General features: G+C 44.5%; 2 protein-coding genes and 1 long non-coding RNA gene across 3 annotated transcripts; 1 reads left to right on the plus strand and 2 right to left on the minus strand.

Moving 5' to 3' along the window:
- Window positions 1-11: 11 nt before the first annotated feature.
- gosr2 (golgi SNAP receptor complex member 2) lies at window positions 12-2,015 on the minus strand. The gene is made up of 6 exons (XM_061303332.1): window positions 1,812-2,015; window positions 1,674-1,738; window positions 1,059-1,167; window positions 840-972; window positions 621-761; window positions 12-501 (listed from the first exon to the last, which is right to left on the minus strand). The coding sequence occupies exons 1-6, from the start codon at window positions 1,838-1,840 to the stop codon at window positions 340-342; spliced, it is 639 nt and encodes a 212-aa protein (XP_061159316.1). The 5' UTR covers window positions 1,841-2,015; the 3' UTR covers window positions 12-339.
- Window positions 2,016-7,186: 5,171 nt separating this feature from the next.
- wnt9b (wingless-type MMTV integration site family, member 9B) lies at window positions 7,187-12,969 on the minus strand. The gene is made up of 4 exons (XM_061303331.1): window positions 12,670-12,969; window positions 11,497-11,750; window positions 10,259-10,524; window positions 7,187-9,190 (listed from the first exon to the last, which is right to left on the minus strand). The coding sequence occupies exons 1-4, from the start codon at window positions 12,753-12,755 to the stop codon at window positions 8,729-8,731; spliced, it is 1,068 nt and encodes a 355-aa protein (XP_061159315.1). The 5' UTR covers window positions 12,756-12,969; the 3' UTR covers window positions 7,187-8,728.
- On the plus strand, window positions 11,652-15,738 carry LOC133170416 (uncharacterized). The gene is made up of 3 exons (XR_009718572.1): window positions 11,652-11,791; window positions 13,727-13,842; window positions 15,153-15,738. It is a non-coding gene; the product is annotated as an uncharacterized LOC133170416 (long non-coding RNA).
- The last annotated feature ends 280 nt before the right edge of the window (window positions 15,739-16,018 follow it).

Below are 16,018 nucleotides of genomic sequence, written 5' to 3' on the forward strand. Positions count from 1 at the left end.
ATAAGACAAGCGAGGGAGTCATACAAGTTTTATTTAAAAGAATTAAATCACTCACATAGTGAGACTAGATGCAACTGTAAATCACAAAAATGAGCTGTACAATTGTTTAACCTTTTACCTCAATTTAAGACAGTCACATTTTAATCCTCAAAACAACCATGTAGCTTGTTACTCGTATATTTGTCTTAAACAAAAAAAATTAAATATACATTTCAGAACAGATTGTATTTCAAAGGAGTGGGTCCAAAGGGGTGGAATACTGTTCGGAAGGTACATCAACGACAACCGTGACGGACGGCACAATCAAAAAAATATCTGTGTCCGTGGGTCTTTCTCAGTTTATCCCAGATATCGTATCACCAGAAACATGAAGATGCACGTGAGCAGCATCCCTCCGATCATGATCCACTTATCGTGGGTGGCTCGTCTCTCGATGATCCGCATCACCGTGTTGGACAGGCCCAGCATGTTGGCCACATCCAGCATCTTCTTGTGGGTGCCCTGGCAACAAAAACAGCATCCTTACTTTACATCCCAACAAGACAGCCCGGAATTTAGCTTTCTAAACTGTACCACCCACAGCTTAGGTTTTCATCTTCCCAAAGGGCTTAGGCACTAACCTTGAGCGAAGATCTTTGATCTCTCAACCCGTTGAGGATGCCACTTCCGCTTCCCAGCAGGTCGTCCATGCCTCTGTGTGCGTTGTGTAGGTTGGTGTTGAGCTGCAGCGTCTCGTCGATGGGGATGGACGTGTCTGCATCCTGTGGAAATGACAATGATCATTCGACTGTTCCCAGCTGTTTATCGCCTATTTTATACACACAATGGGCGGCACTGACATTGGTGGTGAAGGTCCGGCTCATGAGCTCCTCCCGTTCTCGCTCCTGGGCCTCATGAGTGTAGCGTCTGTGCTGGAAGTTCTGCAGGGCGGTGCGAAGATGCTGGACGTCATACTTGAGCTGCTCCACACGCCTTTTCAAGTGGGACCAAAAAAACACTTGTCAAAGATAATCATTCTTTGTGACTTCCACTTTGAGGCGATGACTCGCCCAACTCACAATTTGGCATTCTGGCGGCGGTTGAGTGGCTCCTTACTGGCCAGGATCTCCAGACGCTCTAAGTGGTTGAAGATCTGCTCAATTCGAGCATGAATTTCATTCTCTAGCACTGAACAGTAAGATAAGACAACCATTGTATTATATAAAATTGAGGGGCTGCATTTGTAGAGCAATGGACACTATATAAATCAATAAAATATACTAATCTGAATTCACTTTACAGTCTTATGCACTTGCAAATCAATTTCTCAAGCGGACTGTACACAGCCTTTAGTTGCTATTGTTACCATATTGTACTTAATCAGTGGTTATCACATTTAAGTCTTACGTATTCTTCCAATTTACAGTTTTTGATGGGTTGGTTGTTGCAAACTTCCCACCCTTATCTGTAAAAGAACCCAGCCCTGCAGTTTCCTGTTCCAAACTGATCACCAAGCACACAAAAGAATCAAGAACGGGCAGTCATAACAAGAAGTGCGTGCGGAATGGACATTAATTAGCCTTTAAAAGGAGAACAGGAAGGAATACACGTGTACAAACACACACTGGTTGTCGCTTACTCTGAATACATCAAAGTGAGCCAGTGTGACTGTAGCTTCTGCAATAAATACTCACAGTGAACTGACTGGCGATCTGTTCTCTCCAGATTCCCCATAAGCGACTGCACCTCCTGGATGTGCCTAATCGAAAGTAGAATTTAAGCAAATGGCTAGCTAGTTAGCTAATCAGATGAGTATTTCCCAAGTAACTCACTTATTTGTCTGGTGGTAAAGCGTCTCCATCTTCGACAGCCACTTGCCGAGGTCCTAGCTTATTTGGTTGTTTTTATAAATTGATTTACATATATCTTTTCGTCTTTATCGTTCCTCGGCGTGCAACTAAGGGGAGGAAAGTTAGCTAGTTCGAGGTAGCGCTGAAGGAAAGCACACGTCATCAGCATTTGTGTACGGAAGTGGGAAGCGGAAATGCAGTGACGTCACGTCAAAACGGAAATTGATGAGCGGCGCTGAAGAAGCGCGAACACACCTGCCGCCATCTTGGAAAGGTAACTACATAGTTGAAGCATTTGAAACGCGGTTTTTAGCGTTTAAATTGTATTTATGTATGTTTTATTTGGTTCTCAAGTGTTAAAGGGGGCATTGTTGGGGATTAAACGATGCTATACGACAGTTTAAGATGACGAGAAAGAATTATTTGACATTCGTCCTCAGGCTAGCTAAGCTGTCTGGTAATAAAGAGACACTCTATTTTAATAAATAGCCCTGTTTGGCCTAATGTTTCCTAAAGGTGGGGTAAGCTTACAACCACAGTCACTGTCTTGGAAGAGTTTGTGAACGTATTCAATGATGGGACTTCCCAACAGACATTTCACAACTGTTGCTCAGGTGGAAAACTGATTCCCAAGCCAAAACCGCACTTCAATCATCTTCGTCCTCCATCATCCTGTCAACTAATTTTAAGGCAAGGGGGTTAATTATTCCAGTGAAATCTATGAACGAGCTCTTACAAGCTCCTCGTTTAAATATTTGTTTACCTCATCGGGCATAGCCATCAACAAGTGGAGCCAGACAGATGGTGCTTGACTTGATGGGCTGCGTCTATCTCCAGGCTATGAAACTGTCAAAAACTCTGGAGATGCATTCATGCCACTTCTTGCTCACTTTTTTTTCCTCTTTTTCTCTCCTCGGTTGTCATAACACATCCCCCCGCGGCGTAGGGAAGCGCCAAATGAAGGCCCTTGTCAAGTCGCTGAGGTCCACATGGGAGCGTTCACCCCCCCTCATCTCAAGGTCGCGGGGTTCTTTTCTTTCTTTCAGTCGCTCTGTCTTTCTTTATCTTTCAGCCCCTGAGGAAAGGATGAGATGAGCTTACTGCTTTGCCTCCACACCTGTGCACCACGGGCACAAGCAACTGTCCAGACTGCAGGTGTGTCAAAAGGTATCTCATCCCACCTTACCTCCACCAAGAAAGCCCATTTTTTGTCCTCCATTTATTGTGATGCATTGTATCAAAATGTCTGCCTTTAACAACCTACTATTTTGATTTGGGAGGCATTGGAGTGGATGAAATGACATTGAAATAGGGTCTGGTTGCTTAAGAGAAGCCGGTTCCATTCCTGAGCAAGAGAGAGGTCCGCTGGACGCCATGTTCGGCCTCCATTAGGTGCAAGAAAACTCAGCAGTTTAGCGTTGCGCATTTGTTAAGGTTACCTGCTTCTGATTCTGGCTTATTTTGGGTGAACACCAAATTTGGTACCTGAGTCACTTTAATGCACTGTCCAAGCCAGCAGCAAAGAAATATAATGTTAAATATAATGTGAAAGTCAATGAAATAAATTGATAATGATGATTGCGTATTTTAAAAATAATAAGGCACTCAGGTTGAAAAAAAGCGCTACAATAATTTTCTAGTGTTAAATGCATTTCTTTGAGTACCATGTTAAGGGTAAGAAAAGGAAGTTTGCCAGTCACTGTAATAGATCATAACCCCTCAATTACTAGTCAAAGAAACTGACTGAAGTAAAGAAGACAATTATGAGAGGAGGAAGAGGAGGAGGGAAAAAAGGCCTTCGGCGCCACAATTTTTTGGATACCATTCATTTTTTTAAAGGCATACTGATCTTCTCATTTCCCCCCCGAGGGAGACCATCGACTCCACTTTGAAGCCACTGTGACGAGACGCTGAATGAGAGCAAAAACGGGGCCTGTCAGAACCTCGCCTGGCCTGGCCCGGGCCGACTGGAGTTCTGCTGGGAAAAAACGGGTGAGTCATGTTCTGATTGAGCTGATCGGCTTTCCCTCCTTCCGACAGCGGCTGAGACCATCACATCGAGCTGTCAGTCACACGCACTCACTTCTATGCGCGCGCACACACACACGCACGGCCCTGTGGCTACACCACCTGTGACACTTGCGAGATGGTTGCTTGACAGCTTAGGTTCAGGCTTTCCTTTAGCTACACACGCACTCACACTGGTAGGCACAATATTAATGGTGTTTTCATGATCTGTTCCAAAAAGTGACTAAACCTCAAGCATGCAAAAAAAGTATTTCTCATTGGAAATAATGTAAATTGGATGAATCCATAAAGCAATCTCCAGTTGCAACAAATATGGCGTCTTTGTTTATCTGTGATGTTGTGCGGTAGAGCGGGTCCTGTGGTCTTGTCGGCTCGCGGTAGGATGTAAACGGTCAGCATCAACACAATACCGAACTCCCTCGCTAGATAAAAAGTCTGCCCTTTACCCTCAGCATCTCAATTCCCGTCGAGCATTGAGCTACGTGAGACGGTCAGAATATTAGGAACAGTGTGATGCAAGTGAGGTTCGACATCACTGCACATGAGAAAATAATTCTTTCTTTCAATTGAATCAAACAATATACAATTTTGATAGTTTAGTTTTGCATCCATACCTAATAAAGTGGCCCGACCCAACTGACAACACGATTGTGTCGCCAACATTCCAGACACAAGGTCTTCTTCTTCCTTTTATCAGTGTGTTTTTCCCCTCTTGAACAGTGTTGATGCCGGGATGCGTTGGTATTGGTTGTAATGGAGGCTTGTGACTAAGCCAGTGAGTAGTTGAGAGGAGTAGCACGGCGCAGGGAGTGAGTTATGAAAGCGCACAAAAGCGTTATCATGTCCGACGATACCGGCCGTCCTGTTGTTGTTGCTGCAGGTGTGCAAGAGCAGCGGCATGGGAACTGCTTTCCCAGGATTTCCCTGCCGTATATGCTACAGTTGTCATACGGCGTGTGTGTAAGTTTGTGTGCCTGTGTGGTCATCATAAACTCTCCAGGGCATCCATGCCGTGGGAAATGTAGAAGAACAGAGCATTTTATAATGTTTGTAAAATAGATCCAGTTGAGTCTGTGTTTTTGAGGAGGATACATTAAGTGGTAATTATTTGCAAATCCTTTTGAACCTATGTTCAATTAAATACACAAATGAGTGTTATTGTTTTAGTTTTCTCATATATATTTGTGTACAATATATATACTGTATGTGTCCACTATATATGTATATACTGTATAGTATATTATGTATAATCTAATGATATTTTAAGGAGAAATTCAGTCTCAATTATTTTTCATTTTAATATGTGGACGTTTGTTATGATTCTTGGAAAATTATTATTATTTTTTTGTAAGTGCACGACCTCGTCAGCCACAAGTACCTGACCCAGCGCCCCAAAACACCACCCACCTTGTCACCCCACCCCACCCCCCGCCCCCCCTTCCTCCAATGGAGGTATGCACTCAACCTTGTCATGGCCCGAGGCAGTGCATGTTCATGTTGTGGGTTGAGCAATTGCATTACTCATTCCTAAATTCCTGCCCAATGCTGTATTCTGTGGACTGTGTCTGTAATTTTCCCGTTATTTCTTTCCCCCTTATTTGTTTTTTTTCTTAAACACGTCAACGTTACAGTTGAATTAGCACTGAGTTTGGGATTAGCACTGAGGCTATCAAGCACTTGTCGAGGCGGAAGTCTCGGTCAGGTTTTAGGTGTTATTCTGTTTTCCCCCTCACCCGAGGCTTCGAGGTTCCAATTACAGATGAGGAACCAAGGCTTTGTGTCCTTGAGCCAAAGCGTCGAACAAACCTGCACGCCTCGCTGAGCCGCCCACACATAAATAAGTCACGTATCAACCTCGGAGCAATGCTAGCTACGGCGAGAAGCTTTTACAGTATTATGCAGAATAAGAATAACTCGACGGACCCACTGAAGCTGAATGACATGAAACTAAAGAAAATACAGTAAGCGGCTTTGGCCGTGGCTTAGCCTAGCCTAGCCTCACGCCCGCACCGAAGAACCCAAATACAAACACGCCCTCTTACATATCACCTGCCCTCCTGCTGAGGTGACCACAGGTGTGCACACATATGCAAAAACCTGTTTCTACTTTCACCTGCATGATGTCAGGCCGGTGTCAAGCACACACAGACATTGATATTGCATCGCAAGGCCACGTCTGACCCCCTCTCACCCCCACTCAGTGCCACCACCCCGGGGGCTTGTGCGTGCGAATCCCGCGGTAGACTCCGAAGCGCCCTCTTGGCTTGGGTTGTAGAAGGGAAATGAAGGCTTTAGGAGTTCATTATAAAACAATAACAACGAGCAGCATGGGGAAAGTGTGTGTGTCTGCGTGTTTGTGTGGTTGCCTCGTGGGGGTCTCTACCCCTCATCCTCGTTTTCCTCCTTGATGTCCGACAACAGCCCAAAAAAATGCCCCTCATCTCCTTCCTTATCCACCAGTCACGTCGATTTAAGTTAAATATTGATTTGAGATATTATAATGCAGTGATCCACTTGTCTAGTGGGCTAGTCTGTGAACTTGTTTAACCTCAGCACCGGCGAGAAGAATGACGCGCATTCAGGTGCTTTCTGACTTTTCGTCTTTGAAAGAAGGGGAAATGAATTATGTTGCAAAAAAAAAACAGCTTCAAAGTGAAGGGTTGAATAATAAATTGTTATAATGATATTAACAAATATATTTTCACATCTATTCTATTTTCTTGAGTTAGTTAAAGCCCTAATTGGTGTGAACCATTTTTGCTAATCCGAATCGTTGGTGTTCCTCATTAGAACTATATAAATCCAAGTTATTATTATTATGATTATTGTTGCTGTTGTTATATTATTATTATTATTATGAGTAGTAAAACTAAATAGGCCTCAGTCTGAGACAATGAAAGTGCATGAATTCCGCAAGGGATGTTTATACAACATTATTATCATATACAGATTAATTTGGAGGAATCAGTTGTGTTTGGTCTGTCGACAATAACAAATGTGGCTAGCTATTGTGCTAATAGAGAACAATTTGTCTTAGCTCCACTTATTACAGCGGGCCCTTGTCGAAGTTCTAACGAGGAATAATAGCGCCTAATCACTGCCTTTTGAGAGTGACATCAAAAGCTCGTGAAAAAAAACAATAACAAAGTTTGTGATTCACGCGCGTAAACGGCCGGGTTGACTACACGTGTTTATTTGCGACATTCCTCAGCGTTATCGTCTTGGTTGTGATCATCATCATCACCACGTTGCAGATGGCCAAAGGCACAACACCTGTCGAGATGCCAAAATTGCTAACGTACGTCGTTGACATCGCTGACACAAGTCTCTTACAAACATTTGTCCATTTATTTGTTTGCTTTAAATAAACACTTTTGACATGTGGGAGATATATTACCAGGTTCAAAAGACACAAATATTTCAAAAGACTGACTATCTCAATGAGAGTATAACACCCACTACTCATCAATGGGCATGCTCTTTGGCAAAAAAAAAAAAAAAAAAAGAGGAAAAGGTGAGGTAGAAAACAATATGATGTTCTGTAAAGTCTCACAGGCTTTTGGGCTCTTTTGACCCGCACACATGGACACTTGATTTGCAACTGGGAGGGAAAAAATAGGGAGGCCAATTACAGAGCCACTTTGAAAGCGTTTACAGTAAATATGTGGTAAATTACACTTTAAACAAGAACAAACGATTCTCTGGGCTAATTTTAAACTTTAAAGCCTGGTTGTTTTTGATCCCCACATTGTTAACCTCCTTTGGTTCTCCTCTGTAGGCACACATTCATTCCATACAAAAATTTCCATAAACATTTCCATAAGAGCAACTGAAAAGCCTGCGTGGTTTCTTTTTTTCAAACAATAATCATCCTGTACATGCACGCAGTGACAATGTCCTCCAGTGATCTTTTGGAAAAACTCCCGACTGTGTTTTGTTTTTTGTTTTTTTATATACTATACTGCACATAACCAGAGCAGTAAGTGCTTTTAACCCTCAATTGACATTGAAAATAAAAATACAGCAGACGTGAAAGACAGACAGGTAGGTTCATTCAGAGCGTAAACTACAAAAAAAAAGCAGCAATAGTAAATCAGATACATTAAAAAGGTTAACAGTACCTGATTGAAATGCTCATTTGGGATTTTCAGCGTATCCGGCACATTGGAAAAATGTGCTGAGTCGCGTGAAAATCTCAAAATCAAGGGTGCTATTTTATGCCATCACAAACCAGGTGAAGGAAATGCTATTGTTTTTCGGAAAATGTGCTATCCTGTGTGATGTACCCTTTGGATACAGAATATTGGGGAAAAAGTATCGCAGAATAATGTGTTTGGTAACGGACATTGACAAACTAACCAAATTGTGTCAATTGGGATCAGTCACCATGCAAACAAAGTCGATTACAGTGGAAAGGCTCAACTTAATTTGCTTTTAAGACTTAAATTTCTGCATTGCAACAAGCTCTTTCAGATTGGGAAAAACACCAAAACAACCAAAATGTGTCAAGAAAGAAACATCGTCAAATCCTTGGTGTTCTCCATTGTTGTTTACAATCGACGTGATTTAAACTGTTGTTGAGCTTTTCACGTAGCTAACGCGGTAGCCGCACACAACACTCTCCATTTTGAATTTTGTGTTCCAAGCCTTCCATCTCGGATAATGATATCAATTGTTTTGAATGATGAATTAAATACAAAGTTGTTAGGGGCTTAATTGGCAAACACTTGCACAAAAGGCAAGGACATGTCCCAAAACTTGCCACGCCAAAAAACATTAGTCGTCCGTCGGCTGTGAAAGTTCAGCCATGTTTATACCGTATGTGGCTGCTTTGATAAGTTTCTGCCACATTCCCGGGAGGATCCCGAGGGCTATGTACTCTTGCAGGTGTACACCTCCTCCTCACGGACGCACGTCTGGCATTCGACGTGGCAACACCAGCGCACCTGGCAGTGGCAGGAGAGGCTGGTGAGGCGCATGGCCGTGTTGTAGCCGCGGCCGCAGCACAGGTTCTGGCAGCTGGTGTCTTTGGCGCACGAGCGTCCGCCCGTGCCCGGCGAGTAGCGCGAGGGCCGGCAAAAGCTGGGCGACTCCTCCAGGTAGACCAAGTCGGTGGTGCGGAGACTCTGGCTGTGGCGACGCGGCCCCGCTAGCTCGGTCTCGCCAGTTGCCACGTTGGTGACGCTGAGAACCCGCATGGCTGTGTCGTAGCGGTACTTGAGCAGCCGGCCCGTGTCGTGGAACGGGGACAGCTGCTTCCAGCAAGTCCGTACGGCGCAGGAGCCGGATACCCCGTGACACTTGCAGGTGGTCTTGAGGCCGCTCTTTACCGCCTTGGACAGACAGCGCAAGAAGGGGGGTAGACAGGGGGGGGGGGGGGGGGGGGAAACAGAGATGTCAGTTCTCTGGCTTTGATTCATTACCTGGCCTCTTATCTGGGAGGTCTATCTGCACGAAGGCGGACGGTTTCCTGAAGGCGGTCGGCTGCACCTTCTCAGAATGTTTCTGCTTCACTCGCTGGAAACTCTAACATAATGGATGGAGGACAACTGTCGTATTTCATTTGGCTCACATCTCTCACCCGGACAGCTCGGGCTCTGTTACGACTAGTACCGTCGACTTCGCATGTCTCGTTCCTCAAGCCCGAGGCGTGGCAGGACTCTTGTTGCAAATGCTGGAATTTCTCCTCCTCCCTTTCCGAGCTGCTCACGTAACCAATTTCAACCAACCGCCCCCAAAAACTAGAACATGGAGGGGTACCCCTGATTTGTTCGCTCCATCACTCAGCCATCTGTCTTGGCGAGGGCCAGAGACAGGTCAGATAGCACGGGGGTTAGTCCGACAGGCCCCGGGGTACTTTGGGGTGGAAAAGTTCTGCTTAGTTCCTCCCTCTGCAGGTATGAAACCCTCAGGGGGGGCTTGTGAGTACTATTACTGAGAGATGGGTGGGTGGCTGGAGGGGCCATGCTCTCTTCTCAGACCACGTCGGCGTAAAGTCAGGAAAACAGTCAACTCAGATAAGTTAGCTGCCCTTGTTTCTTCCTGTTTTTTTGTTTTGGTTTCATGGGTGAAAGACCCCCGGGCGTTTCTTGTCGATCTCAGAGCGCCACAGTGGTGGTTACCAACATTAGGCGGGATTTATGGTGAGTGCAAGTGATTTAGTACGAGGGAAAAAAATCGCTTGCTCGTATATTAAAAAAGAGGCCGTGGTTAAAGTCGCTCCCTCTGCGATATAAGACCTTTAATTTGTAGTCAGCCCGCACAGCAAGCTTTATCATGTCTGAGAACACCTGGCTCCGGTTCTCGTCTTACTGACTTAAAACCAAGTCTAGTCTCTTCTCATGGTGCAGGTAGAGTTAAGAAGACTTTTTTTTTTTTCTATTGAGGCGCTGCGTGCTCACCCGAATTCCCACATTGACATTGTGGGCGTCCACTTGAGCTCTCAAGTCCTTGCTGACCCTCTTCTGGCTCAGGAACCTCTTGAGGAACTTGGTGCTGTACTTGAGGTTGTCGCCGCACACCCCCCATTGCCAAGCCTCCCGGTGTTGAATGCCGGGCGAGTCGTCGCAGGTGCAGCGCTCCATGCGGCCCGAGCTGCACGCTTTGGCAAGGGCGTGGGTTAACGCCGCCGACGAAACCGCCAGGAGAAAGGCCGTCTCTTTGAAAGCTGGAACGAACCAGAGTGAAAAGCTTCAGAGGCGATTTTTACACTTGGGGCAAGTCAAAAAGTGCCCCACCGTAGCCAGCAGCTTTCACCTTCTTATTGGCAAATAAAAAAAAAAACATTTAGTATGTTGCTGAATAAGAGTTAACTAGCGTGCTAGCTAGTCAGCTAGCGATTTTGGTCATAGCGCTAAACACACAGAAATCCCGAATACCCTTGAATATATTTGTAAACTCAAATGTTTACAAAGCGTACGCCATGTTGTCATGTCATGGTATCCTCCTCCTCTGACCCGTGTTCTCCGTGTCACACTCTGTTATTTGCGTGATCCCTGAGATATCGGCCCGGCGTGTCTATTTTGATCCAATTAATTATTATTTTGACTAAGACGCAGCCTTTTCCCACATGAAAGTAGGCAATCGCGCCACCCTTTTCCTCTGGGAATTGGCCGCTTTTCCTGGCGGATAAAAATAACCACACAGGACTTCAGAGGTCTCCGCCGCCACCACCCCTACCACGGCCGCCATTTGTTGGCAACCTCACTCCCTCATTACTTCCTTGCTGACCTGTTCATCCAGCCAACATGTTGATATGCAGATGTCGCAGTGGCGTTTGATTCAGGCTCAACTCGCAGCTGCACGGACATTTTCTTTTGAACTCGAAGTGATCGCTGATTGATTGGTTAACCGTAAAACATCTGAACTAAAATTGAGACACTAAAAAGGTTACCAAAATCTAAGTCATACAAACACTTTAAGTAGTAGGAGGTTGTATAAGATACGAATTATAAGTTTGTGTACGGACAAAAGGATTTTCCGATTCAAATCGTTTTTTGTTACACCCCTAGTGCCTAATAATGCGGCCTGGCCGGAATGTTGCATGATTGTCTTATGTCCTCTTCAGGTGTCTGTCCATGTGAGTGATAAGGAGAAGAAGAGACGCCACAATGTTCTCGCGAGGTCACAGGTTCCCTACCTCTCTTCAGGAGGCTCCCTCGGCCATCCAGGCTGCAGTTCCAACGCTCGTTGCGGAACTGGTAGCGGCACTCCAGCAGGCTGAGGCGCACCGACTCCCGAAGGGTCTCGGCCAAGCCGGGCTCGCGTCGGCACAGCCTCTTCTGCCGCCGGGAAAGCACCATTTGCTCGCACTGCTTCAAATGGGCCTTGCCTGTCGCCGGCTCGTTGGAGAAGTGGCCAGGCAGGAAGACCAGGGGCTCCCGCCCTGTCAGCCTAGATGTGAACACACACAAAAAAAAGGCTGAACTACACAGGTATGTTGGTCCAAAAAAAACATTCCGATACTAAACACAATATGTAATCACTAAGTATCATACAGTCAAGTAATAGAAAATGCTAAAAACATGTTTTTTTATTAATAATCAAAGTAACATGATCAGTTTAATAAAATAAAAAATCTCAGTAACAAATGTTTTAATATTACAGCCCACTCAATAATAAGTATTATTAAATTAAAAATGTTTTGACATTAAAAAAAGCTTTATTTTAGAATGTCTTCTACTGATTAGAATTAGTGACATAAACAGATAAAATATTTTCACGTTGAAAAAGCCATGAAACAAGGAATTATATTGATCGGAATCACTGTTGTTTTGTTGAAATATTTTCACTTGATAAGATAGCTTGCTTTTTTAGACTGTAAAAGTTTTTTTTTAATAATTAAGTATGCACAAATACTTTTATGTGCTAGCTAAAACCTTTATTGACTTATTGCACTGATTAGATTTGTTTCAGATAGATTTTTATAAAATAAAATGACAAAAAGGTTTTGTTTTCCTATATTGTGATCATCTTCACTTGTACAAAGTTGACAAACTATACTCAAGCTTCAGTTGAATTTAATTTTGCTGCGATGCCAATTCACAACTAAACTCACGTACGTAACACAAAAAAATAGAATTGGAATCACTTTTCAAGACAACAAATTATAAATCAAAATTAAACGCACCGCGTTATAACGCAGCAGCAACAAAACTAATAACCACAACAGCAACAGCAGAAACCTGCCTGCCCTTCAAGCTGCGACCAAAAGGAGATCAAATAAAATTCCAAATGCACATTTAACGCGTGCATTTCTCATTTAGCGCCTCTCGAAACATTTGGAACGCAACAAGTGAAAAAGTTTGCTGACCCAAAGTAAGCCGCGCTGTGCGACAGAATGACGCAGAGTGCAACCAGGCGCAGTAGGCAGGCGGTCCGCGGGAGCCTAGAGCGCATGTTGCCGGCTCGGTTCTGCTCTTCATCGCGCTGATTCTGCCCAAGGAGAAAGTCCGAACCGGCTCGCCTCTTTAAGGCGGGAGGGGGAGGCAGGAGGGTGACGTATCTATCGTCCTCACTGGAGTCGCTCTCCACTTTATGAGTTGAGGTGCCCTCCCACAGTCAATGAACGCCACCCAGGTGGATGCCGCTGCAGGGGAAGCTCGTTTACCTGCCGCCATCACCACCACATCCAGGTCACAGTAAACAAAACATTGCGGGGAGCCGAGCGAGCATTAAAGTGCATTAAGCAAATTCAAAAGAATCATGAAGATCGTTTGAGATCAATTTTGAGTGGTGCCAATTTTCTGGAAATATTAACTCTTGAAATTATTTTTGTAGTATTTTGTTTAAAAAGTGGCGCCAGTCTGCAAAAAAATGTTTTTACGGTCATGTTAATATGAAAACAATTTGTGCGTGGCCATGTTGAAAATCAATTCGAGAGAGTTGCGCCATCTAGTGGTGTGTTAACATTTTAGTCTTGCCTCACTGAAGCAGAGAAAAAAAAAGTACACTAACGTTATGCCTTTTGCCAGCCACCAGGGGGAGCCCGCGTACCGCCATCACAGTTCTAGATGAAGTTAAAGTTATTGACAAGGGTTCTGTAGGTTAGGGATGCCCATTTTTTCCCCCCTTTGAGGGTCTGGAGGAGAGGATGTGGGTCTTCACATGGGTCCTCCTAAATACTTTGGGCCCCCCAGATGCAACTCACCACTGCCCAGTAGGACGTGGCTGTAAAGCCAAAATTATGACCCCAAAAAATAAATGTTGAATTCATGCAACTCTGCTGACTCACCGTGCCAGTTACACAAAAATACATTTTCACGTGTACACTCAATGTACTGAACTATTCTGTACAGATGATCTATGCTTTTGTTCTCCCCCCCCTGCAGACCACTCACCCTCCTTCTCTCGCTCTGTCTGTATTTCAGGTGGCCAATCCTCCAAAGAGTTGTTACCTTGGAAACGCCACCCTATGTATTTATAGAGCGCCACAGTGCGAAAAGAGAGCGGCGGGCAGAGTGCTGCTGAGGGTCCTTTTCAGCAGGTACAGTGCTAGGCCTCTCTCTCAAACATGACACCGGTTGGACAGTACACATCACTCCGGATCAATTTGACCATTGACGAGAATCCGAATTAATCCGACAAGATATGCAGCGTCACACTCTGCTTCCCTTGCGTGACCTTTCGGGGTGGGGATCTTTCTGTGAGATGTCACAAATATTCATTCCACAGCACATTCCCAAAATGTCTGGAGATCCAACAGCAGCCATTTCTGTCAATGTTAAGAGTTGCTGTATAGCGTGCACGGTGACTTGCATTTGTTTGGCTTGCAGAAAAGCACAGAAGGTGCTCAGCGCCGTGCCTTGTCCTTAACACCCACACGCACGCACACACACTAACATACACGCTCACACGATGTGCGGAGTCAGTGAGTCCACGATTGGCCATCACGCATTATAAAGGCAAGTCCTCTCCAGCCGTCCACGTAGCCATGGCAACACAGGCCTTAGCAGGTGATTGGCAGTGGACTGAGGCTTTTTTGGTTTCGCGACATGGCAGAAATGTATTGTCGTCGTGGAGTAAATGCTGTTTTGTTAGTTGAACACCCTCCCCCCCCCCCCCCCCCCTCAGTTAACGCTTGCTTTGACTCCTTATCTCCTCTGGGAGGTTCAAACTGCTACAACGCACACGCTTGCCTAGGAGAAGAAAATAAACAGGCATTAAGCAGCATGCAATTTCATGGCAGTTATATTATCTAAAGTGCATGCTGGGAAATAAAATTGCACTTTTAACGGCCAGCATGCAATATGCACCATTTAAGAGCGACAGTGAGTGTTGAGCATTCTTTGAGTTTGATCACAATTGTGTATTATATTCAATTTATTTTATATCTGGTTTAAATATTGCGACCCGGTTTTTATTTACCGTACACACGAGGCCTAATTTTTAAATATAGCGCTGTACATGCCTGGCTGATTATTATTTAGTTTACATTCTTTGCAATAAAATCTAAAGTACATTTTCACCAGAGCCACTAGATAAAGCTGCGTGTTTGGTGTTTGCTTACTTTACATCCCATGAAATGGACCGATAAAAAGCGCCTCAGCTGGGGAGTGAGACAACCAAAGGCTGGAAATACAGCAACATTTTGTTCTTGTTAGCCATCTAATTATGAAGTTAATCATGTTTTATCGTAGAGAGATGTTCATTGCCGGGCTGCGTTTGCTCATGACCCACGGGAATGCTCGCTAGCTGCGCCCTTAAGGGTTATTGCTGCTAATTTATGCTCGATACATCTCAAGTTAAACACAAGTCAGTGAATGCAACAATTTAATGCAACAACTATCATTGCAGGGATGTTTTGGCTTGGCCTACTTTTTGGAGGAGCGTCCCTGCAGACTGGATGGAAGGTGCCTATGGACCAGCTGGACGTGCTGGACAAACCGGTATGTGTTGTGTAATTGATGCGCGGCGTGAGCATCCATTATTCATCCGTTCTGGTCGTGAATCGGCTCTCATCCGCTTTTATCTTTCCATCTTCTGACATTTCACTTTTTCCCCTCTTCCTCGGTCGCCGGTTATTACCTTCAACGGTGTGCGGCAAACAAACAAAATAGGTGATGCTCATGTATTATTGTTTATTTACCAACGGTTTCACAGCAGTTGACACTTGTAGCTTATAGACAACCCCTGCTGTTTAATAAAATACATTTTTACAACAATAACAAATGCAAAAATGTATATTTAGGTACAGCCTTGATGTGATGCGGAATATTTCCGTCAGAACTCATTGAGGTAGCATATTTCAGTGACTTTGCGCATTCTCACACTATTATCGGTCAACATGTGCTGCTCCACTGTTTGTGTTGAAATATCCATTGTTGTTTCCGAAATCAAACTGACTAACGATGCTAACTGTTTTGGGTTGTTAGCATCAAGCTAAGCAGACTCTATCATGAGGCAGAACTCTTCAAATGCATTTTTTTTTTTTTTTTTTAGTCTGACAGTCAGCTTCAACTGGGAGTGTAATTAAACAGCTTTAAGTCACTTTGTTCAGTTCTTGCCAAAGTACAGCTTATTGAGAAGTGAGTCAGCGCCCACGTCTGGTGTGGTGAATAACTGAGAGTTGGTTGTTTAACTTGACACCCACGTGCCACCGTCCTGGTGATCACCGTTCATGCAGGAAGACTTTGATATTACTTCCAAAGGCGGTGAAATTG

The sequence above is a fragment of the Syngnathus typhle genome, linkage group LG17 (genome assembly GCF_033458585.1).
Source record: "Syngnathus typhle isolate RoL2023-S1 ecotype Sweden linkage group LG17, RoL_Styp_1.0, whole genome shotgun sequence".
In the NCBI taxonomy this organism is placed as follows: Eukaryota; Metazoa; Chordata; class Actinopteri; order Syngnathiformes; family Syngnathidae; genus Syngnathus; species Syngnathus typhle.